The sequence below is a fragment of the Hemicordylus capensis genome, chromosome 4 (assembly GCF_027244095.1).
Source record: "Hemicordylus capensis ecotype Gifberg chromosome 4, rHemCap1.1.pri, whole genome shotgun sequence".
NCBI classification, from domain to species: domain Eukaryota; kingdom Metazoa; phylum Chordata; class Lepidosauria; order Squamata; family Cordylidae; genus Hemicordylus; species Hemicordylus capensis.
In genome coordinates, this window is record NC_069660.1 from 201,604,450 (window position 1) to 201,630,805 (window position 26,356).

General features: G+C 48.6%; 1 protein-coding gene across 4 annotated transcripts in view; it reads left to right on the forward strand.

Moving 5' to 3' along the window:
* The first annotated feature begins 1,884 nt into the window (after window positions 1–1,884).
* The window catches only part of LOC128325105 (glutamate decarboxylase 1-like), a 61,906-nt gene continuing 37,434 nt past the window's right edge, over window positions 1,885–26,356 (forward strand). For 2 of the 4 annotated variants that reach the window (XM_053250567.1, XM_053250568.1), the window contains exons 1-3: window positions 12,513–12,520; window positions 22,635–22,769; window positions 25,844–26,086. In XM_053250567.1, coding sequence (XP_053106542.1) covers window positions 12,514–12,520; window positions 22,635–22,769; window positions 25,844–26,086 — 385 coding nt within the window. In that variant the 5' untranslated portion in view covers window position 12,513. Of the gene's footprint in view, window positions 1,999–12,512; window positions 12,521–22,634; window positions 22,770–25,843; window positions 26,087–26,356 lie in introns of those variants that run through there. The other 2 variants (XM_053250569.1, XM_053250570.1) reach the window with 2 other exon arrangements.

A 26,356-nucleotide genomic window follows, 5' to 3' on the forward strand; every position in this document is an offset into this window, starting at 1 on the left:
TCTTGGCTCCGCCGGGCCCTCCTTCCATCTTCTGCCTCAGAGGAGATGCTTCCCGACCCCCCCCCCCACTGCTCTCCCCTTCCTGGTGCCAGTGGGTGGGGGGGAGGGAGTGCTTGCTTGTCCACTATATGGTAAGAAGAAGCATGCAGCAGGGTGGCAGCATCCATCCAGGGTAACGGCTTCCATTAGCGGGGACCCACCAGTGCTCCCCTCCCAGAGGTAGCCGGGCCAGTGCTCACAGCAAAGAGTGTTCCTTGCCAGCGCACTCCTCCTTCCCAAGCAGACGGCGGCTGCTCCAGGTGGGTCCGACAACATCTCCAACAGGCAGGGAGTGGGTGGGATGGCTGGCCAAGTTTCCCGCAGGCAGGGGAGCCCCTTCCCGAAGTGCAACAGGCCCCATTGCACATCCCACCTCCAGAGACTCCCAGAGGTTAAGCCCGCTGTCGTGCTCTCTTCCAGGCTGGGCCATGGCAGTGGCAACAGAACTGGCCACTGCTGACCAGGGCCATTCTGCGGCACCCTGCTGGAGGATGAGGCTCTCCTTCCTGGGTGTGCTCCTGCCCCCATACCTTGCAGCTGCATGAGATGAAGCCCTTCGCACCCTGCAAGGGGATGCGGAAATGCACTCCATACTGGGAGTGTGTGGGGCCCTCGAACATGCGAGGCCGTAGCATATGGCCAGTGGACAGGGTGGGTGGACAGATTTTCAGCATCACCCACCTGCCGTGAAGCCAAACTGCTGATCTTTGCAAGTATTCTAGCCACCATGTGTGCGGTGGGGGGGGGGGGGCTGGAGCAGGCCCCCGTGGCGGCAGGGGTGGAACAGGAGTGGCCGCTGGACTGACAGACTGTCAATGCAAGGGTCACAGAGGTGGAGGGTCAGCCCAGCAGCCGCTCCCACTCTGCCCGCCACTGCCCCGGCGGCGGCGGCGGGGGGGAGCGGTGTGCACAAGGTCACTGGGGTACTTGCACAGTGTTTCAGCCTCATGGCGGCAATGGCAACGGTGGCGGGGCGCTTGCAGTGGCAGCAGGGGGCTCAGCGGCGGACAGAGCAGCTCCCATGCCCATTCACCTGGTAACATGAGTGGCCTCTGTGCATGTGCAGAGGACCAAAATGGGTTGCAGATTGACTTCCCTGTTATTTGGGAGGCTGCCAGGGAGTGGCAGTGGCAGATTGATGGGAGGGCAGAGTCGCCACTTGGCTACGGTGGCAGTGGGGGGGGAGGGGGGTTCTTACCGTCTACACATATTATACAGTGGGATGGGGGTGCCACGGAGGACACAGCTGCGGGGAGGGTGAGGGGGCGAGGCAAGTTCCCCCTTCTGCCTTCCCAAACCATCCTGTTGTACGGTGGGATGGGGCGATGGGGGCTGCCACAGCAAAAGTGAAGGGGGTGGTGGCACATGTGGCAAGGAGGGCAGGTGCACACTCCCCATTGCCTGCTTGTCTACCCGTCCACTGTGATCAGGGGGGCAACTGGACAGGGGTGGTAGGAGACACATCTCATTGCACTTGCCACCAGCTTAGTGCCTGGGCTAGTTGTGGGGCATCAGGCAGCTGCTCTCACCGGCATCTGGCAACTGCTCCAGGGGGCATCTGCTGTGTCCTTCCCGGATCTGGGGTGTGTGTTGGCATTTGTGTGTGTTCATGTTGGCTATTGCTTTGCTGGCAGCTGCAGCTGCAGCTGCTCTCTTCTCTCTCCTGCCTTGTTGTGAGCAGGGAGTTTTTGGCATGGGGACGGAGTGCTGCAGTTGCCAGGAAAGGGTTAACTGAGGCTACCAATCAGGGAGCAACAAAGCGGGACTGCAGCTTGGAGCCCTCTGAGTGCTCTCCTTGGGTCATGTGCTTGCTCTGTCCACTCACAGAGCTGCTGTTGCCATGGGCGGGGCTGGAGGACCAACAATGCAAGCCTTGGCTGGAGAACCTAAAAAAGTTAATCGTCTGTCGCACACACTCCCTGCCGGGTCTGCAGCATGTACCCGTCTGTTTGCTATGAGGTAAAAATAGGGTTCTGTCTACTTTCAGTGGCCCACCCTGTTTTCTGCTAGTGTGAATAGCTTCTTTGTCTCTAAGACCCATCTATGGATATGCAAAACGGCGGTTGCTGAAACCGCAGATGGTGAGGGCCACCTGTAAATTCTTTTTGAAATGCCTGTTTGTGTGTTGTCCCTTCTAAATGCTGGTTCCCAGCTTAGGGTTCCATATCACTTTGCATTTGAAGCAGTTAAAAGGAAGAAAGTACAGATCAGAGGAAAGAAGTATGCAGGCTTGCTGTTGCCTGGCAAAACACTAGGGAGTAAAAATATAAACATGGAGCAAGGGCTCCCATCTAGAGTTATTAGTTTTTCCTTCAACATTTGAGAAGTCCTAGAGATTTACTCACTTAATCTGCATCAATTCCCTATGCAAATTGCTAGCGCAACCCTAATTTAGAGCAACATTGAGGGGCTATTCCAACGATCTGCAAAAATCGGGCTAGGAGAGCCTAGACCGATTTTTGCAGATCATAAGAACCACCGGGCTCAGCTGCGAGCCTGGTGGTTCTAGAGCGGGTAACCCGCTCAAGAACCCCAGCCCCAAAAACCAGGTTTGCGGAGCGAGTGCTCCACAAAGCTGGTTTTAAGAATTGTGAGTAGCTGCGGTGCAGCATTGCACCGTGCCTACTCACGAGGAGACCCCTGGAGGGGAGGCGAAAAGCCTCCTCCCAGCTCCGGGTGTCTTGCCAGCATGCCTTATGCGCTCGTGCAGGGCATGCTGGAGCTTGCGGGGGCCGATCAGTCCCTGCTCCTCCCAGCCCCCGCCGGCTCAGTCACGGAGCCGGTAATCATGTGGGCAGCTGATACGGCTGCCCAGGGCCCCTACAGAGATCGTCTGTGTGGAGAGCGGGCTTAGCCCGCTGTCCATGCTGTTTCGCCAAGAGCGGGTCTCACGGATCGTGAGACCTGCCTCTGAGGCTATTCACATGAGTGTGTAAAACTGGGCTCAGAGAGCCCAGCCCAGTTTTGCATGCTTGTGTGAACCACCGAGATTGGGATTGATCCCGTTGGCCACACAGCAGCAAACCCGCCAAGTAGCCTCTATGTTAAATGAGGTTAAGGGAGTGAGTGCCACATTAGCCTCATTTCTTTGTGTGTCTGCTGAGGCTGCTTGTAGCCACATCAAGCACACTCAGAGGGAGGGGAGATCCCAGTAACACATTGGGGCAATTCTCACGACCAACAAAAATCGGGCTAGGAGAGCCTAGCCCCATTTTTGTTGGTCATAAGAACTACCGGGCTCGCAGCTGAGCCCGGTGGTTCTCGAGCGGGTAACCCGCTTGAGAACCCCTGCTAAAAAACTCCCTGCTAACTGGGCAAAAAGGCACCTTTTACCGTGGTGATTCTCTTTATTTAGCAGGGGGAGCCTAACAGGCCCTATCCACCCCCAGCACAGTACCTCCAGTGACTGTTGCTGGTGTCTATGTTATGGTTTTTTTTTAGAATGCGAGCCCTTTGGGGACAGGGTTCCATCTTATTTGTTTGTTATTTCTCTGTGTAAACCACCCTGAGCCATTTTTGGAAGGGCGGTATAGAAATTGAATAATTAATTAATTAATTAAAAAGCAGGTTTGTGGAGCAAGCGCTCCAGCAAACCTGCTTTTTAGGCTCGTGAGTAGCCGCAGTGCGGCTTCGCGCCACGCCTATTCACGAGTAGACCCCCAGCCAGTAGGCGAAAAGCCGCCTCCCGGCTCAGGGGTCTCCCCAGTATGCCCTGTGCGCTTGCGCAGGGCATACTGGGGATTGCGGGGGCCACACAGCCCCCACTCCCCCCACCCCCACTGGCTCCTTCATGGAGCCGGCCATCATGTGGGCGGCCGATCCGGGCTCCCTGCCCGCTTGCCTGTGGGGAGAGTGGGTTTAGCCCGCTCTCCTCGCAGTTTTAACAAAAGTGGGTCTCACGGATCATGAGACCCGCCTCACTGTGCACTCGCACAGTGCATTATTGGGGCTCTGGGGGGTGGGGCGATGTGTGGCAGCACATTCCAGCAGCCTGACACTAGGAGGGGCAGAGGGAGCTTCAGGAGAGTTGCTGCTTGTCTGGGCAGATGATTCGCCCACCCAGGAACTGAAGGATGATTATCTGCAAGGAAGGTAAGTAAAACCTTCTTTTTACTTATTTTACTAGACAGCCCTCTAGCTCTTCTCACCGATCATGAGAAGAGCATCATTGGATCTTCAACACTGAGAGCCAGGTCTCACGATCAGTGAGACCCGGTTCTGGAGAGTGTGTGGGGAGAGCGGGCTAAGCCCGCTCTCCCCACAGACAAGCAGGGAGGGAGCCCTGAGCGGCCAGATCGGCTGCCCACATGATTGCTGGCTCCGTGACAGAGCCGGTGGGGGCTGGGGGGAGCGGGGGCCACACGTCCCCTGGAAGCTCCAGCATGCCCTGCGCAAGCGCACAGAGCATGCTGGTGAGACCCCCGGAGCTGGGAGGTGACTTTTCACCTCCTCTCCGGGAGTCTCCTCATGAGTAGCCAAGGTGCAGAGTTGTACCGTGGCTACTCATGATAAAAAAACCTGGGTTTGCGGAGCACTTGCTCCGCAAACCCAGTTTTAGGGGAGGGGTACTTGAGCGGGTTACCCGCTCTAAAACCATGGGGCTCGCAGCTGAGCCTGGTGGTTCACATGACTGCAGAAAATCTGGCTAGCAGAGGCAAGCCCGATTTTCTGCAATCATGTGAATAGCCTCTGTGGCTATTCCCACGAGCCACAGAAAGCAGGCTAAGAGAGCTTAGCCTGCTTTCCATGGATCATGGGAACCACCGGGCTTATGGGTGTATCCAGTGCTCCCGAGGTGGCTAGCCCACATAAAGCACCCTCCCCTTAAATGAGGTCAGTGGAGCAAGCGCTCCGTTAACCTCATCTCAACCGGGGCATCCTGGACCTCCTGGGGAACGTGCAGCCCCTAATCCTCGCAGTCCCTGCCAGCTCCGTGATGGAGCTTGCAGCCGTGTGGGCAGCCAACCCAGCCGCGCAGCTATGAGAGGCTGCTCGACTGCTGCAAGAGTGGGCTAAGCCAGCTCTCCCTGCAGACCCGAAAGAAGTTCTTCTCATGGGTCTTGAGAATAGCTTCATTGTATCTTAGAGATAATTTAAATCTTTTTGCCGATATTCATGAGAGATGCTTGATGGAAAAGATGAAAACATGCATAGCTATTTGTCAATATTTGCTGACTAAAAATCCTCTCCAGCTCTTCAACATGGTGGTAGAAGCAGTAATGGAAAGGGGCTGAGAGCAATGCTCACAATTTCTACTTGGACCATAATCTCTCACTGAACTGGGGGTTGGGGGTTGGCAGGAGCTGAGAACTTAGTCAAACTGAGTGGGGGGAGCACATGCACTGCTTACATAGCAGCAGTGGCACCACACTACCCCATTGGCCCACCCTTGCACGTGGCCACCTTCTCATGGGAGACAGACAGCTACACACCAGCCCTGTCTCCATTGGCCTGTGCGCAAAACTTGCCCCTCCCAACAGCCACTTGGCATTGGGTTAGAGCAGTGTAACAAACATAAAGCTAATTCATGTGATTCTTATAGGGTAGGTGACACTTCCTACCCATGTTCAGGAGCTGTGCACATCCCTGTTTTCCGATCATCTGCTGAATAAAAAGGAAGGTGGTGGTGGGGAATTAGGGGTGTGCATGAAACCAGTATTCCCGGTTTGGTTCGAGTCCAAACAGGACTCGAATGGAACCAGGCATGTTTAGTTTTGTCTCCCTCACTGCCTCGGGGGTGGGGGGCACTTCCATGGCCACACAGGGGGCCTCCTTGGGTCTGTCTCCCCCGCTGGCTTCTCCCCTGGTCTCCTGATCTCCTATTGGCACAGTTCTCCCCCCTGATTTCCTTTCGGCCCAGTTCAGGCTGTTTTTGTCCATATTCGACCCGTTCTGGGCCTCTATGTGCTGGCAATGGCCATTTTGGAGGCCACCATGCATATGCACTGGTCATCTGCATGATGGTCACACAGATAGCCAGTGTTAATGCATGGTGGCCTCCAAAATAGCCACTGCCAGTGCAAAGAGGCCCTAAACGGGCTGAAAATGAACTAAAAAAGCCCAAAATGGGCCAATTGGAGATAGGGGGAGGCCAGCGGGGGGAGCGGGAACTGCTGGAGACCCCCCATGGCCCCAGAAGCATCACCCATAGGTGGTTATATATGAATGAGTTAGAACCCCTGAAGCAGCCGGGGAGAGGGGCTTGGCTCAAGTTTGAGCTGGACCGGGCTGGTTTGGCTTGAGGGTGAGCCAGGGGTGAGTGATCGTGAGACCCGGCTCATTAGCTAGTTCTGTACAATATAGGGATTCATTGTACTTTGGGAAAGTATTCTATTCTTAGTGGGTACCTGTATCTCCCTGTGTCATAGTTTGTGATCTATGGAAATGGTTGCATCTTCTCAGTAGAAGATAGTGAAGTCATTCACACAATCAGAAATGGTGTGTGCTCCCAATTTTCGGTTGTGGGGAAGCAAGGTAGGAGGAAAACCTGGGTAGAAGTGATTGAGCCCTTTCGTATGATCAGTGAGAAGGGCTGAGCAGCAGGCTGTAGGGAAGGTAGCAGAAATTAACCTTCTCTGCAGATGAATTGGCTGCCGGACCAGGAGGGTGAAAGCGTGTGATCCCACACACCCAGATGGTCCCCAGCACAGATCTGTGTGAGTCGGGACACATCCTCCCACGCCCCAGAATTCCCACAATTCACCACGTGAGTGCATTGTGGGTAACCCAGCAGCGATGGGTGGGCACTCATCACTGCTACAGTGCCGGCTGAAAGTAGCCAGCACTGCAGACAATTGGGAAAATCGGGCTAAAGGAATGCTTGCTCCATTTTAGAGGTGAGCTCTGCAAAGTGGGTTTGCTGCCACAGCGCTGCTGGCAGCCACTCACCTCCTGCTGCTTCTCACATGCAGCCAAGACCAGGCTTCACTGTCTTAGCCCAGTTTCGGCTGTGCATGAGAACAGCCTCATTGGATAGAAATGAGGTTATTCTCACGATCGGCTAAAATCAGGCTAGGGGAGCCTAGCCCGATTTTAGCAGAACGTGAGAACCACTGAGCTTGCAGGCAAGCCTGGTTGCCTCAAAGCGGGTAACCCGCTTCTCCTCCAGTCTTCTGTGGGGAGAGCGGGCTAAGCCACGTCTCCCCGCAAACCCGCCCTGGGCGACTCTCACCAATCGTGCAACTCGCCTCAGAGTAGGAGGAAAATTTGGGTAGCTTTCTCTCCTACCTTGCGTCCACACAATCACTTCTACCCTGGTTTTCCATTAACCTTGCTTCCACACAACCAAAAATTGCGAGGACACATAGCTCCCAAACCCAGGTACAACATAGAGGCTATTCCTACGATCAGACAAAATTGGGGAGCCTAACCCGATTGCTCTTGACCATGAGGACCACCAGGCTTGCAGGTGAGCCTGGTCGCCTTCAGGTGGTTAACCCGCCAAACTACCCCTCCCCTTAAACCTGGTTTTTAAAATTGTGAGTTGCTGCAGCGCGCTGCAGCGCGCTTCAGTGCCTCAGCAACTCATGAGGAAACCCTCAACTGGGAGGCTGAAAAGCAGCCTCCCAGCTTGGGGGTCTCTTCAGCATGCCCTGCACACTCATGTAGGGCATGCTGGAGCTTCCAGGGGGCATGCAGCCCCCGATCCTCCCAGCCCCCACCGGCTCTGTAACAGAGCCGGCAGTTGTGTGGGTGGTCGATCTGGCAGCCCAAGGCTGCTGCCCTGCTCATCTGCAGGGAGAGTGGGCTAAGCTCACTCTCCCTGCTAACTCCCTCAGGGCTCTTCTCACTAACCGTGAGAAGAGCCTCACAGTTTTTTAATTGAGGAGATTCTCACGATCAGCAAAAAGCAGGGCTAAGGGAGCCTGGCCCACTTTTTGCTGATTGTCTGCTGCCATGGGAGCCGCGCAGCTCCCGGCAGCAAACGCTCCTAATTCCCTTCCCCTTAGCCAAGTTTAGTGGAGAGAACACTCTGCTAACCCCGTCTTTTTGATCATGTATTCCTACGATGCAGCTCTGCGCTGTGGCAACACTTGCAGAGACCCCCAGTGGGAGGCTGAAACAAGCCTTCTGACCTAGGGGGTCTCTCCAGGATGCCCCGTGTACTCGCACGGGGTATCCTGGAACTTCTGGGGGCCGCATGACCCCCGATTCCCGCAGCCCCTGCGGGCTGTGTGATGGAGCTGACTGTTGTGTGGGCGGTCAGTTGTGCGGGCTGCCCTCGGCTGGATCGTTTGCAGGGAGAGCAGGCTAAGCCCTCTCTCCCCGCAAACCCTCTGAAGGCAGGTCTCACTGATCCTGATACTCCCCTCATTGTGTGAATTACCTCAGTGAGTTCTAAGGGGCTTTAATTTTATTTATTTATTTATTTATTTATTTATATACCGCCCTTCCAAAAATGGCTCAGGGCAGTTCACAACATGATAAAAACAATTAAAACAAATTAACAATTAAAATCAAACTATTAAAACACAGTAAAACCAACAAAACAGCTAAAAGCCCAAACACAGTATAAAATTAACACTACACATTTAAAAGCTGAAAAAGCTTGGGTGAAGAGGTGGGTCTTCAGATGTTTTTTAAAAATAGTCAGGGATGGGGAGGATCACATCTCAGCAGGGAGTGCATTCCACAATTTTGGGGCAGCAATCGAGAAGGCCCGTCTCCGTGCGGCCACCAGACGAGCTGGTGGTAACTGGAGACGGACCTCCTCAAGTGACCTCAGTGGACGGTGGGGCACATAACGAAGAAGGCATTCTCTTAAATACCCAGGGCCCAAGCCGTTTAGAGCTTTATAAGTTATAACTAGCACTTTGTATTCTGCCTGGAAACCAATTGGCAACCAGTGTAGCTCCCTCAGCAAGGGAGTAATGTGGTCTCTCTGAGATGACCCGGAGACCAACCTGGCTGCTGCATTCTGAACCAACTGAAGTTTCCGGACTACGTACAAAGGCAGCCCCACGTAGAGCGCATTACAGAAGTCCAGTCTGGAGGTTACCAACAAATGTCCCACTGTTTTGAGGTCATTGATCTCGAGAAACGGACGCAGTTGGCGTATCAGCCGAAGCTGATAGAAAGCACCCCTGGCCACCGCCTCAACCTGAGAAACCAGGGAGAGGTGTGAATCCAGAAGTACTCCCAGACTGCGGACCTGTTCCTTTTGGGGAAGTGTGATCCCATCTAGAACAGGTAGATCAGAATAGTCTCTGGAGTTCCGACCCGGCACAACAAGTACCTCTGTCTTATCTGGATTCAGCTTCAGTTTATTCTCCTTCATCTAGCCCATTACTGCCTCCAGGCAGGCATTCAGGGAAGATATGCCATCTCCTGAAGAAGTTGACATGGAGAAGTAGATCTGGGTGTTATCAGCATACTGATAACATCCCGCTCCAAATCCCCTGATCATCTCTCCCAGCGGTTTCATGTAGATGTTGAAAAGCATTGGAGAGAGTACGGAGCCTTGAGGGACACCATACTTAAGTTCAGATTTAGAGGAGCAACAGTCTCCAATCGACACCATCTGGAATCTATCCAAGAGGTAGGAGCGAAACCACTGTAAAACAGTGCCACGCACTCCCAACACCCTCAGACGTTCCAGAAGGATACTATGGTTGATAGTATCGAAAGCCGCTGAGAGATCCAAGAGGACCAACAGAGTCACACTGCCTCTGTCAATTCCCCACTGAAGATCATCCATCAGGCCGACCAAGGAAGTCTCCACCCCATAGCCCGCCCGGAAGCCAGTTTGAAATGGGTCTAGATCATCAGTTTCCTCCAAGCGCCTGGAGCTGAGAGGCCACCACCCTCTCAATTACCTTGCCCAGCCACGGGAGGTTGGAGACAGGCCTATAGTTGCTCAACTCTGAGGGATCTGATGTAGGCTTCTTTAAAAGAGGTCTAATGATTGCCTCTTTGAGACAAGGAGGCATCGTGCCCTCCTTCAGAGAAGCATTTATGATTTCCACCAGGCCTCCTACAACAGCCTCCCTGCTAGATAGAACAAGCCATGTTGGACAAGGATCAAGAGAACAAGTGGTAGGCCTCACCGCTCCAAGCAGCTTGTCTACATCCTCAGGAATCACAGACTGAAACCGATCCAGTTGAACCTCATAAGAGGAGTTGTCGGACACCTCCAATTCAGACATCAAATTAAGAGTCTCCGTCTAAGTCAGCCCGGATCCGAGAGATTTTATCTGCGAAAAATTCTTTAAACACGTCACAGCGAATAACTGATGGCTCCAAATTCTGGTTCAGGGGAGGGGGGGCAGATACAAGTCCCCTCACAACCCTGAAGAGCTCCGCCGGATGCGAGTTCGCAGAAGCAATACGGGCAGAAAAGAACCGCTTCTTTGCTGCACGTATCGCCTGAGCATAGATCTTTAAGTGTGCACTATGACATAATCTGTCGGATTCAAGTCGAGTCCTTCTCCACTTGCTCTCCAGCTGCCTACCTTGCCGCTTCAGCCCCTGTAGATCTTCCGTATACCAAGGGGCCAGTTTTGAAGCAGGTCGGAGGAGACGCTTAGGAGCAATCGTGTCTACTGCCCTGGTGAGCAAGTTGTTCCAATTCTCAACCAGGCCATCAACAGGATCACCGGCAGAGCCAACATTAAATCCCTCCAAGGCTTCTTGGAATCCTACCGGATCCAATAACCTCTTCGGGCGGACCATTCTAATAGGACCCTTGCCACTGCAGAGGTGGGAAGTGGTTGTAAGTCCAACCTTAACCAGATGGTAGTCCGTCCATGACAATGGGGAGATCGTAGGAGTCCCCACCCACAGAACACCACCCTGATCAGAATAAAAGACCAAATCAAGCGTGTGACCTGCAATATGCGTCGGTCCAGAGACTACTTGTTATAGGCCCATAGTTGTCATGGCCGCTATGAACTCCTGAGCCGCCCCAGACAAATTGGTCCCGAAATGAACATTGAAGTCCACCAGCACCAAAAGTCTGTGAGACTCCAACGTAAGCTCCGCGACCAAGTCCGTGAGCTCAGTAAGGGAATCCGTTGGGCAGCGGGGCGATCGGTACACCAACAGAAGTCCCAATCTACCCCTGGTCCCCAAACTTAGGTACACACATTCAATATGGTCCGATACCCTAACAGGGACCCTGGTAAGGGAGATGTTATCCTTATAGACCACAGCCACTCCACCTCCCCACCCACGTCCCCTCACCTGCTCCTCTACAGAATATCCTGGAGGAAGAAGCTGGGACCAGACTGGGCCACCAGCCTCCCCCAACCAAGTCTCGGTAATACACTCCAGGTCAGCCTCTTCATCCATAATCAAATCATGGATGAGTTCTGATTTATTTTGGACTGACCTGGCATTGCAGAGGAGCAAGGTAAGGTTATGTGGGTTGTTGGCGGTGCTCCCCAAGGTCGAAGAGCTAGCAGGACAGCCAGAAGGGGAGACAGCTATTAGGTTTCTCACTACCCTTCCCCTGGAATGGCCTGCTGACCTGCTAACGATACTTCTTCGATTCCCCACCACCACCGGAATAGCTGCCCCTCATTCAACGAAGGCACTCCCTGACTCCCCATCTTCAGACAAACCCACACACATTGCAACTTCAACCCAATTCTAAAACATCTTAAAAACTAATTACACAGAAGCCCCACTATTGAGTACCCCCCTACAAATATTTAGATAAAATGTCCCACCCTTGCCCTCGTCTCTCCCCGGAAGTGGCTCCCCCAAGGGGGCAACCCCCTTTGGTGTTGCCCCTTTGGTGTCACCCCTTTGGTGGCGGGCCCGACACCACTGGCAGTCTTCCTATATAGGCTGAGCAGGCAGATCAGCAGGTGGAACCAGGAAAAAACTGCCGAGTCACCCTTGCAGCCCCAGTCCAGCAAAGCCTCTCCACAACCAGTCCTGGGGGAGGCAGATGGCAACCAGGGGGGCAGAGCAGAAGAGGCAGCCAGGCTGGCACCCCAGCCTCTCACCTTGGGGTAGATGGTGTTCTCCTCTCCAGCGGGCTTTTGGTATTAAACTGTGGTAAATAAGGCATAGGAATATCTCAGTGTGTTTGGTAGGGTGAGAATTTAGTAGAAATGGGAAGATGCTTTACTGCATGTGAGTCAGGAACCATCAGAGAATCCTAAGAGCTTAAAGCAATAATATCCCTTCAAAAAGAAAAGGGGAGAAACCCCCGCCCCCAGCCAGCACTTACCTCTTTAAAAAAACCAGTCAGAATTCTTTGTCTCCGCCCATTTTTGTTTAACAAGTAATAGGAACGCCCAGGGGGACTGAGCATTCAACAAACTATGTGCTATATAACAAAACAAATCAGTTTGGAGTACATAAGTTTGAGAAACACACACACACACACACACACACACATATACATATGTATATGTGTGTATTTAGGCTGCTGCAAAAAATATACTTTGTACTGCTCTGGATATTTTTTTGTGGTTCATGGTTGTTCGGTGAGTCAAAGAGATGGATTTCCGGATGGTTACCCACATGACAAGTAAGTCAATAGATCTCTCTAGCTGATCTCAACAAAAAATATTGTTCAAGGTTTTTAAAAAATAGCAAATCATGTTAGGATTGTTTCATAGCTAACAAAGGGCGAGACAGTTTGGAACATGTCTGTCCTGTCTTCTCAGAATGTTTGCACAGGTTTTGTAATGGTACACCTTTTGAAGCAAAAGCCATCTTCTGCATAGGGTTTTGATGACAGCTGTGAGATTCAGGAGACTTTAGGTCAGGTTCTTTAAATTTCTGTTTGTTTGTTAAGGAAAAGCAGCTGAAGGGAAGACATGAACAGGAAGGCAAACTGGTTTCTTATTTACAGACTAGATATCATGCTCACTGATGTTTTTTTTGAAAAGCCAGCTGCTACTTAATGAGATTAATGTGTGGTTTTCAAAACGTGCCAGAAAAGAAACTAGGTCTTAAAATGTTCTTCTTGCCCTGACAGCTGAAGGGAAAAAAAGATTGTAAAAAGAATCAAAATGAATAATTGGTTCAGTATCTTAGTAATTAAGGAACGAAATTGTACTGGGCATATGACATTTTCAGTCTTTGTGTCAAAGAATTCACCTGCGCTTTCTTGCAGGAAATTCTTTTGTTTTTCAGCAATTTGAGAAATATTTCTCTAAGATCTTTGATAGTTTTCCTGTGCAGCTGATACAGCTGCAGCAGAATATATGTAAAGAAAAGAGAAATGTGTGTCCTGTTATAGTGTATTCTGATACATGCAAAAGTCTGAAAAAGCAGCAAGGGTAGGTCTTATAATACAGATCTTCAAATAGTTCCAATTCCTCTTCTTATATTGCTCAAGGAACTTCTATGATCTGCTGGGTTTTGCTCCCCTCCCCACTGCCTTGTCATTGGTGTTTGCTGTGAATACTGAATGCTAAAAATGATTCTAGGTACCCTGTGTTCTTCACAGGGAACAGATGGGGTAAGAGCTCGATTGGCTGAAACACACAAGGATCTTCTCTGTAGTGGCACCAAGTATGTGGAATCCCTTGCCACAAGATGTTAGGTTAGCCTCCTCCGTATATCAAGGTTCAATCAAGATCTAAAAGTCTGTTTGTTCAGGCAAGCACCTAAATTTATGTTGTTGTCTTTCCTTTAGCTCTGCCTATATGATGGAACACATTAGTTTTTGCTGATGTTTTTTTCTCTTTTTATTATATCTTGCTACTTTTTTGTTATTTTAATTATTATGAATTGTTGGGTTTTACTGTTTTGATGTGGACTGACATCCAGAGGCTCTTCTCACGATTAGTGAGAAAAGCCTGGGGAGGGTTTGTGAGGAGAGCGGGCTAAGCCTGCTCTCCCCACAGATGAGCAGCAAGTCCTGCCTGGGCAGCCACTGTGGCCACCCACGTGACAGCCAGCTCCATCACCGAGCAAGCAGGGACTGGGGAGTTTGGGGTCTGTGTGGCCCCCAGTAGTTCCAGCATGCCCTGCATGAGCACATAGGGCATACTGGGGAGACCCCTGAGCCGGGAGGCTGCTTTTCAGCTTCCTGGTTGGGGGTCTCCATGTGAGTTGCTGAGGTGCGAAGCCGCACTGCGGCAACTCACGATCTGTTAAACCTGGTTAGCGGAGCGCTCGCTCCGCTAACCTCGGCTAAGGGGTGGCCTACTCAAGCGGGCTAGCCTCTTGTAAGTCACTGGGCTCACCTGCGAGCTGTATAGTGGAGGGGCAATATTTGCCAATCCTGTCTTCCCTGTGAAACCCACTGTGCCTCCTGAATATATGTGCCTGATGGTCAGGCGAGCTGCTTTGTCAAGTAATCCTCAGGGACATATTTTTGAAAGGCACAGTAGGCTTCAGAGGAAAGGAGAGGTTGGTGAGGATTGCTCTCCCTACATAGCACCAGCTCAACATTAATCTGGAAGTCAGCTATTGCTTTTAATAGTGGACCGGGTCTCACAATCAGTGAGACCCGGTTTCTTCCAGTGCACAAGTAGAGCGGGCTAAGTGGCACACGAGTGGGGAGGGAGCCATGGGCGGCTGGATCGGCCGCCCACATGATTGCCGGCTCCGTGAGGGAGCCGGTGGGGGCTGGGGAGCTCAGGGCCTGCGCGGCCCCTGGAAGCCCCAGTATGCCCTTCGTGAGCATGCAGGGCATACTGGGGAGACCCCCGGAGCCAGGAGGCGGCTTTTCGCCTCCTCTCCGGGGGTCTACTCATGAGTAGCCATGGCTCAGAGTCACGCCGCGGCTACTCACAATCAGATAGCCCAGGTTTGCGGAGCGCTTACTCCGCAAACCTGGGCTATAGGGAGGGCTACAGGAGTGGGTTACCCGCTCGAGAACCAAAGGGCTCACAGCCGAGCCTGGTGGTTCTCACGATTAGCAAAAATCGGGCTAGGCTCTCTTAGCCCGATTTTTGCTAATCGTGAGAATAGCCCCACTATGTTAGCCACTTTGGTTGTTTCTGTTTTGGAAAAGCAAGGTAGAAATATCTCTATGAAGAAAACAGGAAAAGCAAGAAGGAAATGTCTAAATAAACAACAAATATTTATATACCGCTTTTTAACAAAAGTGTCCAAAGCGATTTACAAAGAGAAATGAATAAGTAAGTAAGTAAGAGAGATGTATCCCTGTCCCCAAAGGGCTCATGATCTAAAAAAAGAAATATAAGATAGATACCAGCAACAGTCACTGGAGGGGTATTGTGCTGGAGGTGGATAGGGCCAGTTGCTCTCCTCCTGCTAAACAAAGAATTACCACCAAATAAAGAGCTGAAATAAACAAAGAAATAAATGTATGATGACTTTTCAATAGACTTATGTTTTTAGTGACCTCCTTTGCAAGCCAATTAGAAAACACTGCTTAATATTGATAACAGCATGTTGTACTCAACTTTAGAGGTATATATTATTCTGCTAAGCCCAACTTGATTTTAACTACTTTCCCAGTCACCATTGGTGCCCTGAACTTCAGTCTAGTTGAGTGGTGTTGTAGTGGATTTTTGCTGTTATTATTGTTGTCATTATTATATCTTTTTTCCACCATGCTACTGTGGACAGTATGGGTTTCAGCAGTGCTTTAAGTGCTGATAATATTCCTGGTACCAGTTCCCCCCCCTCTAGAATGCAGCAGGAAGTGGTAGCATGAGCTAGCCTTCAATCATGTTATCAGTACTTAAAATGCAGCTTTCAGGGGCATGGTGAAAAAAGAAAAAGATAAAGGAACTGCTTACTTACGGAACACTTCAGATGAAACATTATTTCTACTTGGGAGCCTTTCATAATTTACAATCTAGCACAGGGTAAACACCCCCATCCAAGATCTGGCGTTTCTTTTTAGAATATATGGCTATTTCGGTGGTGTTAGGAACATAGGAACATAGGAAACTGCCATATACTGAGTCAGACCATTGGTCGATCTAGCTCAGGATTGTCTTCACAGACTGGCAGCGGCTTCTCCAAGGTTGGAGGCAGGAATCTCTCTCAGCCCTATCTTGGAGAAGCCAGGGAGGGAACTTGAAACCTTCTGCTCTTCCCAGAGCGGCTTCATCCCCTGAGGGGAAGATCTTGCAGTGCTCACACATCAAGTCTCCCATTCATATGCAACCAGGGCAGACCCTGCTTAGCTACGGTGACAAGTCATGCTTGCTACCACAAGACCAGCTCTCCTCCTTAGACCAGCTCTCCTCTCCTTAGTGGAGAGGTCGTTTTTTGTTGGTTTCTCTTTTCTTTCTAATAATTCTTGGCAAGGGTGGATTTGTGTGGGTGGGTGTCTTTTGGGGGGGAAGGTGGAGAACAGAGGGCCGCTGGACCTCCCGACTGATGTATGCAATTATAAGATGTCTAAGAACTGCTAATTGTAAAATCACTTTTATTTTCTTACTTTTCTTTTTTTATTGTTTACTGTTTCTTGTTTATTTCTGTTATTTTGTTGAAAAACAATAAAAAGATTTTTAAAAGAAAAAAGAAAGAAATTGCCCCGAAGCAGGTGAGGACAAAAATGTACAGACAGGTATGCTTTCCCCACTTAATTACAAGGCTCTATTAATCATAGGTGCGTGTAAGAGGAACTGAGATAACGGGCCCTTTGAAATTTTATGGGGAAGATCACTGATGCCCCTCAGATGTCTCCAGAGGTAGCCCCACAAGCCAACTCTGCTGACCTTCACTTCAGATCTGCTATAAATACAGAAATAGAAACTTACAAGGAATTATAATGGTGGTGAAACTGTAAGGCTATATACAGGAGATTTGCTACTTCTCCCAGATCTCCTTATAAGTTAGCAAGTTTGTGGCAAATGTTTAAAAGGATGTTATTGGGAAATATAATATCTTTGTAATTACTTCACCATCATTTTGCACAAATGAAAAAGACACTTCATATATCTGGTCTTCCGTATGAGGTATAAATGTACTAAAAGAGATTCTGGGCAAAGTGAGACTAGATTTGCATTTGCAGTACAATATATTTTTAATGACAAATCCAAATTGTAGTGTGTGATTCTCTCTGAGTGTCTATGCTATAAAACACCAAATGCACTTGAATAAAACAAGGAGTTGACACATCTAACGTACACATTTCCATTTGTAGCAGGTGCAATTTGGCACATTCAGATAATTGTATGTAAATTTCTTTCTAGGCACCTGCTTTTTGTAGGCAAAATCAAGTCATTAAATATGTAAATGTTCTCTTTTCTCCAGAGAACATCTCAGCATAACTCAAATGGAGCAATACTATGATCAGACTTTTCATTGTGTATGTGTGCATGTGTTTGTTCTGAGCTGACTGAGCAATATTTCTGGTGATTAATTATAAGGGTAGCTTCATGTAAAGAGTAACAAATGTCTGACTATAAAACAAAAAAGACCAACTAGAATTAACAATCTTTTGAAGAGGAAAAGCAAAGTTATTTCCCAATGATGATTTAGCCAAAGCCAGTGTCCTTTTCTAGGCTGCTTTAAGTTAAAGAATAGCAGAATTGATTCAATTCACAGAAAGAATTGCATTATTTGCCTTATGTGATTCATGAGAGATGGCCCACAAAGCTGCAGCAACATAGGCACTACTTGCAAGATAAGTGGAGAGCTTGCACCAACATTCCCTGAAGACACTGGGGTTGAGCAAAATCACACCTGTTAACCATGCTCCCTGTCTGCCAAGGTATAGTGTGAATGGGTGGTTTTGTTTTTTTAAAAAACACATACAGCTTTAGAGGCTTTTCATGCCATTGGGAAATCTGATCACACAAGGTCCCAATTGTGGAGGATTGTGGGCACACCATACCCTGTACCCACAGAGGCCAGTGGAGGGGCCAGTTGACATTAAGGTGGGGCTAGTGGGTGTGAATACCTCTCTTCTAGCTGTGTGTTTGGTAAATGTGTGGAAGAGGGTCTGAAGAGAACTTAAATGAATGGGGGAAGAGGGATCAATTTCATCAGACACGAGGATAAGCAAGCAACGGTCTTGCTTGGTAAAGCAGTAGGCAAAGGTAAAGAGAATTCTCTAGGCCTGGAAAATGGCAAGGCTTTGGAGAAATGGAGAGGAGGAGGAAGTAGAGGATCATTGAACTTTAGACCTAGGATGCCAAAATACCAAAGGTAGGTTTGGTCTCAACATTGCTTTTACGAACAGTGCATAGAAAGAAAATTCAGTGAATAGCAAGCGAGCATTGTGTTTTGCTATTCCATAGAATTTGCCAAAGAATTGTGTTTCTGAGTGGAACAAAAGCTAATTTCAGTGATTCATCTTGGTCTTTGACGCACACAAAAATGAAAGAATAGATGAGACCAAGGCTTAGGTGAGAACATGGGTGATGTCAGCCTTTACCTAAAATGCCCTTAAGCTATAAGGAAGTACCTCTTTGCTGTCCATAAAAGGACAGCTCTCTGCTCTGAGGAATTTACAGTCTCAAATTTGATTCAGGAGAGAGAACAGAGGAAGGGGAGATGGAGTAAACAGGGAAAGAATGAGGTTCTTCTCACGAGTAACCAAGATAGGGCTAAGGCAGCCTAGCCTGGGCTTAGCTGCCCATGAGGACTGATGGGAGCTGTATGGCTGCTGGCAGTGCCTCAGCGGCAGACCTGGCTATGAAACCCGGCTACTAAATTAGGTTAAGGGAGCGAGCACTCCCTTGACCCTGTTTAACTGCCCGTGTGTCAGTGCCAGCTGCTTTCAGCCTGTGCTGAGACATTGAGGGGCACTCGCCCACACAATGCTCTGCACATTTGCGTGGTGCATTGTGGGATTTCTGGGGGGGGGCGGGATGACGGGTCCTTGCCCCTCAACTCTGGGTTGCCTGGGGCAGCAGTGGATTGTCTGGGTGCGTGATCTGCATGCCCAGCAACTGGGACCTGGTCATCTGTAGGCAAGGTAAGCGTCTATAGCCTTCCACCCTGCACGCCCTATCATCCGGGTCCCTGATCGTGAGAAAGGGCCCAATATGTTATTATTTTAGTCACAAGTACTTCCGCTTAGTTACAGTAGGGTATTGTGACTAAAGGGTTTTGCCAAAGGCTTATGGCACCTAGTTAATTTTGTAGCCTGGACCCAAAGGCCTTTGGAGGCTCCCCATCCCCTGCAAATTAAGCATCATCATGCCCTGCCAGGCGACTACACCACCCAGGTCAGACTAAAGAGGATTGGGGGCAGGGGCGTAGCAAGGTTGGAGTGGGCCCAGAGACAAGATTTTAAAATGCACCCCCTCCATGAAGCTCAGCTCATGAAGTAAAGAAATTTTAAATGAGACTGAATAGTGCTAACAGAAAGCATAGTAAAAATTTTATACACACACACACACACACACACACACCCTGTGTGCCAGAACAGAACATCATCCTAAATTATTTTTTTAAAGGTTTTGTAAATTATGGACGATGCAAGTCATTTAATGGTACTAGAGAAAGACATGTTGTTCTGGTAGCTCCAGGTCTTAACACTCACATCAATTTCAGAGGATGAATACAACTGAAGGAAGCCCAGACGCTTCCAGGCACACAGCTGGGGGAGTCAATCATGTGACTGGCAGGCCCCCCCAAGGCAGTGGGCCTCTAGACAACTGTCTCCCCTTGCCTTATTATATTTAGGTCCCTGATTTGGGGGCCCTCGGGTGCTCTGGAGGTAAGAGTGCCTCTGGTCATTTCTCACCTTGACTACTGCAACATCTCCTCTCCAGTCTTTACTTACCCCCATTCAAATGTTATTAAAACAGAGGCTGTACTAGCACTGGATGTCCCTCCCCAGTACATTACTCATCTCCCCACCCCCCAGACTGCTCATGATTCCAGCAGCATTTGTCTGAAGAGGCAAATGCTGTAATCATGATGTCAGGCATTGTCATGATTGGAAGGCTGTTGGAATCGTGAGCAGAATGGGGGAGAAGATGAGTAGCATGTTAGTGCTCTTTCAGAGGCTGTATGCTAGTATAGCCTCTGTTTTAAAAACATCTGAATGAAGTTAAAGAAAGGCTGGAGAGGAGAAGCTGCAATAGTCAAGGGGGAAATGATCAGGATGTGAACTCTAACTCTCTCTCTCTCTCTCTCTATCTATCTATCTATCTATCTATATATATATATATATATATGTTGTGAAGATAGAAGCAGCATGATTTTGCAACAGACCAAATGTGGGGGATAAAAGAGAGGTAGAAATCCAGAACAAAGTCAAATCCAGAACAAAGTCAAAGAAATCCAGAACAAAGTCTGTGCCTGTAACAGTGTGTATAGTAACCAGGGGCATAACTAATATTGGGCAAGGGGAGACAGTTGTCTGGGGACCCACTGCCTTGCCCCCCCCCGAGGCAAGTCACATGACTGACTCACCCAGCCACACACCCACCTGGGCTTACTTCAGGTGTATTCATCCTCTGAAATTGATGTGAGTGTTAAGATCTGGAGCTACCAGAACAGCATGTCTTTCTCTAGTACCATTAAATGACTTGCATCGTCCACAATTTACAAAACCTTTTTAAAAATAATTTAAGATGATGTTCTATTCTGGCATATAGGAGAGATAGATAGATAGATAGATATGCCTCATTTAAGATTTCTTTACTTCATGAGCTGCGCTTCAGTGAGGGGGGGCCCATTTTAAAATCTTGTCTCTGGGCCACTCCAACCTTCCTGCGCCCCTGATAGTAACAGTGGATAAGGAGGAAGTATGAGGAGAGGGAGCCATCTAATGGCACAGCAGGGAAGTCACTTGCCTAGGGAGCAAGAGATTGCTGGTTTGAATAACCGCTGGTATGCTTCCCAGACTATGGGAAACACTTATATTGGGCAGCAGCGATATAGGAAGATACTGAAAGTCTACATCTCATCCTGCACGGGAGATAGCAATGGTAAACCCCTCCTGTATTCTACAAAGAAGACCACATGGCTCTGTGGTTGCCAGGAGTCGACACTGACTTGATGGCACAATTTTACTTTATGAGGAGAGGAGGGTTTGGGGAAAAGATGAGAAGTTTGATCTTGGACATATTGAGTTTGAAATGAGAAAGTAGTGTCCAAGTTGAAATAGCAGATAGGTGGCAGAATAGATAGGCAAATTTCTAGGCATATAGGTGGTATTGAAAGTCATGGGATTTGATGAGGTCACCCAGGGATGATCTTATTCTGATGTATGTAAAGACCATGGTGTTTTGAAGGATATAAGAACTTCTGCTGGTTTTGCTGACTTGTAGTTTATAACAGTTTTGTTTTCAAAGGCTGGTACTGGTCATCATCCAGTACCCAGGACTAAAAAGGGATGTAACTCATATAGAGAGGCAGTGTTGGTTGGAAAGTGTGATTGATATCTTTCATTCAGATCCACCTTTCCTTTGTCAAGCTCTGAAGAAACGGGCAGCATCATAAGCAAATGATTGATTGGGTAGACACACTCCCAAATCACCACCTCCCCATCTGCCCAGTCCATGGACCAGTTTTTGTATGAAAGGCAGCAAACTCAGTGAAACTTTAGCAACAGTTAAGTTGCTAAACTTAGTGAACTCAGTGAAACTTTAGCAACAGGGCAGTTAAGACACATCTGTTCACCCAGGCTTTTAATTAGATACTGAGGCAATTCTCACGATCAGTGGAAAGCGGGCTAAGGGAGCTTAGCCTGCTTTCCATGGACCGTGGGAACGAGCCCGGTTCCCCCGAAGCGGGTAACCCGCTTAAATACCCCTCCACTTAGCCCAGGTTAGCGAAGCGAGTGCTCTATTAACCTGGGTTTTCCGATTGTGTATTGCCGCAGCATGGCTCCGCACCATGGCAACACATGAGGAGACCCCTATCAGGAGGCTGCAAGCAGCCTCCCGGGATTGGGGGTCTCTCCAGTATGTCCTATGCGATTGCGCGGGGCATCCTGGAACTTCCGGGGCGCCCGCGGCCTGCGATGGAACCGGCAGTTGTGTGAGCAGCCAATCTGGCCGGCCAGAGCTGAAGCCTTGATCGTCTGTGGGGAGAGCGGGCTAAGCTCGCTATCCCCGCAGAACCCCCTCCAGCGAGTATCACTGATTGTGAAACTTGCCACACTGTTTTAATCATTTTTAACGGTGTTTTAAATTTTAACCTTTTTATTTTGTTTTGCTTGTATTGTTTTGTAATGTATTTGCTATTGTTTTGTAATTGTTTTGTTTGTAATATTTTTAATTTTTTAATTTTTATTTTGTTTGTATTGTTTTGTTGTAAACCGCCCAGAGATGTAAGATTTGGGCAGTATACAAATATGTCAAATAAATAAAAATAAACAGTTTTTATTCCCAAATGAAGGTAGCCATGAGCCAGGTAGGAGCACTCTAAAGAATGGGGCAAGCTCACATATGACTATGTTTAACAGGAAGTGTCACTATAGGTTCAATGAGTCTGTGACCCCTTGGTTGAACCGGCCTTTGAGGAGCTGATACTTGAATCTGCTATTTAAATGTGAAACCAGACACTCTTTGCTGGGTGAAGAACCTTCTGTGACTTCTGCACCCATGTTATGACTGCCTTCACCACATGCGGGTTGCAGTTCTGACTTGGTATGACTATTTTTAACAGGCTTATTTTAATATTTCTGAAAAACCCCTGGAGATGCAAGTTTGAGGTGGCGTATAAATCTGCAAATAAACTAACTGATTAATTAATTAATTTTGTCTTCCCCTCTGCCCCATCTGATGATACTTTATCAGATGAACAAGGTCACACAGAACCTCACCAGCTGAGACAAAAGCATCTTTCTAGCATCCAGGAAGCAAGTGAGGAGAGAGACAAAAAATCTACCATTGAGAGCTTTGTGACAAATTTTTCAAACATCTATGAATCAGGTAGGAGTAATATTTTATTTTTAAAAGTGTATGTGTCAGGGGAGATATACCAATGTCAGATGTGCTTATACAACTTGTGCATTTCCCCCTTGTATGAGTTGCCCTCTGGATATTTTATTTATTTTTATTTATTTATTTTTACACTTATAACCCGCTCTTCCTCTGAGGAGCTCAGAGCAGTGTACATGGTTATTTTTATCCTCACAACAACCCTGTGAGGTAGGTTAGGCTGAGAGATACATGATTGGCCCAGTCACCCAGTGAGTTTCATGGTTGAATGGGGATTTGAACTCGGGTCTTCCCAGTCCTAGTCCAACATTCTAACCACTACGCTATGCTGGCTCACAGTGGAAGAGCAAAAAATGGAAAGGTGAGGCACTTGAACGTCCACTTGTCCTTTCTAGTAATATCAGAATAGAGACCATAGGAGGAATGAGAAGAAAGAAAATGGTAATGTGGAAGTACTTGGTACATTTTCTCTATGTATACTGTCCCAATAGATGAGGCCTTGCTTTACGACATGCCTCAAGGAGAAGAGACGGGTTGCCCCGATAGGAAATCTTTGCCGAAGAGGTCTGCCAGGCATGCTCACTTTTAGGAAAATGGTTAACTTATTCATTGAGGCTATTCCAACGATCACTGGAAAACAGGCTAAGGGAGCTTAGCCCACTTTCCAGAGATTGTGGAAACCTCTGGGCTCTCAAGAGAGCATAGTGCTCCCAAGGCGGCTAGCCCGCCTAATTCCCCCTTCCTTAAATGAGGTTAATGGAGCAAGCGCTCCGTTAATCTCATTTGGTTGCTCGTGTTTTACCACGGCGCGTGACGACACACGAGTAAACCCCCGACTGGGAGGCTGAAAGCAGCCTCCCGGGCTCGGGGGTCTCTCCAGGATGCCCTGTGTACTTGTGCAGGGCATTCTGGAACTTCCAGGGGCCGCATGGCTCCCCGATTCCTGAAGCCCCCGCCGGCTCCATAACGGAGTCAGCAGTTGTGAGAGTGGCTGATCTGGCCACCCAGGGCTGCCTTTTGATCATCTGCTGGGAGAGTGGGCTAAGCCCAGTCTCCTCATAGACCCAGAAGAAGCTCTTCTCACTGATCATGAGAAGAGTTTCATTATGTTTCAGAGAGATTGGTGTGGCAAGTTGCTTTGCATCTCTTTTATTCTACTCCATGTTAATATTAAGGTGGTCTTTTGTTGTTCTAGTTTATGTTATTTGTTATAGGGGTGGAAAGTGGGTCTTGTGGTAGCAAGAACTGTCCCCTTTGCTATGCAGGGTTCACCTCGGTTTGGGGGACTACATGTGAGCACTGTCCACTGTAAGACATTTCCCTTAAGGATTGGGACCACAACTCAGTGATAGAGCATCTGCTTCCAGGAGAGGAGAGCTGGTCTTGTGGTAGCAAGCATGACTTGTCCTCTTAGCTAAGAAGGGTCCACCCTGGTTGCATATGATTGGGAGACTAGAAATGTGAGCACTGCAAGATATTCCCCTGAGGGGATGGAGTCGCTCTGGGAAGAGCAGGAGGTTTCAAGTTCCCTCCCTGGCTTCTCCAAGATAGGACTGAGAGATATTCCTGCCTGCAACCTTGGAGAAGCCGCTGCCAGTCTGTGAAGACAATACTGAGCTAGATAGACCAATGGTCTGTCTCAGTATATGGCAGCTTCCTATGTCCCAGGTTTAATCCCTGGCATCTCCAGGATGTTTTTCACAAAGCAGGTTTTAACAGAAGAGCTAAATGTGTCCTTAAATCACTCCAATTGAAACCAGATTGATTTAGAAGTGCTTGATTCTGGCTGGGTTGTGTTTTGTTTTAAAGTCTGTTTTCTATGATTTAATTTTCTTGTAGACTGATTTGATAGTAGTAATTTGGCCATAAACAGGAACATAATTTTTTAAAAAACAAAAAACAACCAACCCTGTTCACAGAATTCTAAGCTAATTTTTATACTGGTTTTTTTTTTTTTGATCTGATAAGAATGTTTGACATCATTTTTGCATAATGAGGTGTTTTTGTAAAAGAGCCCTTATCTTGAAACCCACCAGAAACCACTTTCAGCAAATGTGATTTATGTCATGTGATAACATCAGGGCTTTTCTACAAGAAGCCTCAGTCGTATGAAAATGAGATACTAAACTTCCTGCTGGAAGACTCTTCACCACAGTTCAAGTTACAGGGAGGAACCAGTCTTCTGTTTTGTTAGAAAGATGTGCAAAAAATCAAAGAGGCTATTCACATGTGCATGCAAAACTGGGCGAAGGGATCCCAGCCCAATTTTGCCCGGGCGTGTGAACTGCCGGGATTGGGCCTGATCCTGGTGGCACCACAGTGGCAAAGCTTCCTACAGAGCCTCCCTTTGGAACGAGGTTAAGTGAGTGTTCCCTTAAACCCCCCCCCTTTTTTGCTTGTCATCAGCTGCACCTGTAAGCAGCCGTGAATAGCAGACTCAGGGAGGGGAGGGGGATCCCCACAATGCACCTCGCACTTGTGCAGTGCATTATTGGAGCTCGGGGCGGGGGGGCGGGGCCATGCATCCCAGTACATGCATGGCGGGGGGGGCGGGGCCATGCATCCCATGGAGCAATTGGCAGTAGTCAGTGGCCATCTGGAGGCAAGGACCTGCTCGTCTATGGGGGAGGTAAACTTTTTGAGGCTTCCTCCCCTCGCCCCTTCAGTGTATTTTCTCTGCTTGTGAGAAAGGGCTCAAAGTTTTCTATTGTATTGTGTTTTCTTTTGATCAGACAGACATTGCAAAAGTGGAGGGGCTGTCCCCAACCTGGAGATCACCCCCCACCCATATTTTAGGCAACCATTGCTTCTTCCACTCCTTTCTCTCACCAGTCCTTCCATTCTCCCTGCTGCAAACCACACAACTACTGTGTGGCAACTCTGTGACTTGCTGAGGCAGGGGCAGATGGAAGGCGGAAGAAGCCAGAGCAGTTTTGTTCCCCTCCCTATTCAGTTGCAGAAGTAAAGGTCCAGGGAGAATCCTCTGGCAAGATGACAACTGCAAAAAATGGCAGTCTTTGCTACAAACTTCTACATTTAAGTAAGTGTGGTTTTCACCCCCCTAGATCTACTGCCCGCTAGAAATGGTGAGAAATTCACAGAACAATTCCTTCATGAAATGGTGGATATTCTCCTGAGCTATATCAAAAAGACCTATGATGGAAAAAATAAAGTGCTGGATTTCCATCACCCACATCAGCTACTGGAAGGACTTGAAGGCTTCAGTGTGGAGCTTTCTGATCAGCCAGAGCCTCTGGAACAAATACTTGTTGACTGTAGAGATACCTTGAAATATGGAGTTAAAACAGGTAATGGACAGTACATTGGGTTACAAACCAGAAAATAGGTTTATGACCCCAGCTGGCACTAGTAAATGTATTTTCTGGAGTAAACACAGATGTGACATCAAAGAGTTTAATTGTGTAACTGCTGCCAGGTTTAGCCAAACACAGGAAAAATCAAACCATGTCGATGGATATCTGGTATAAGAATTTATGGCATATCACAATCTCAGAAAAGCTAATCCATGTTATTTGGTCCTGTCGATGACAAATAATGCTTTCTATGCTATATGGTCT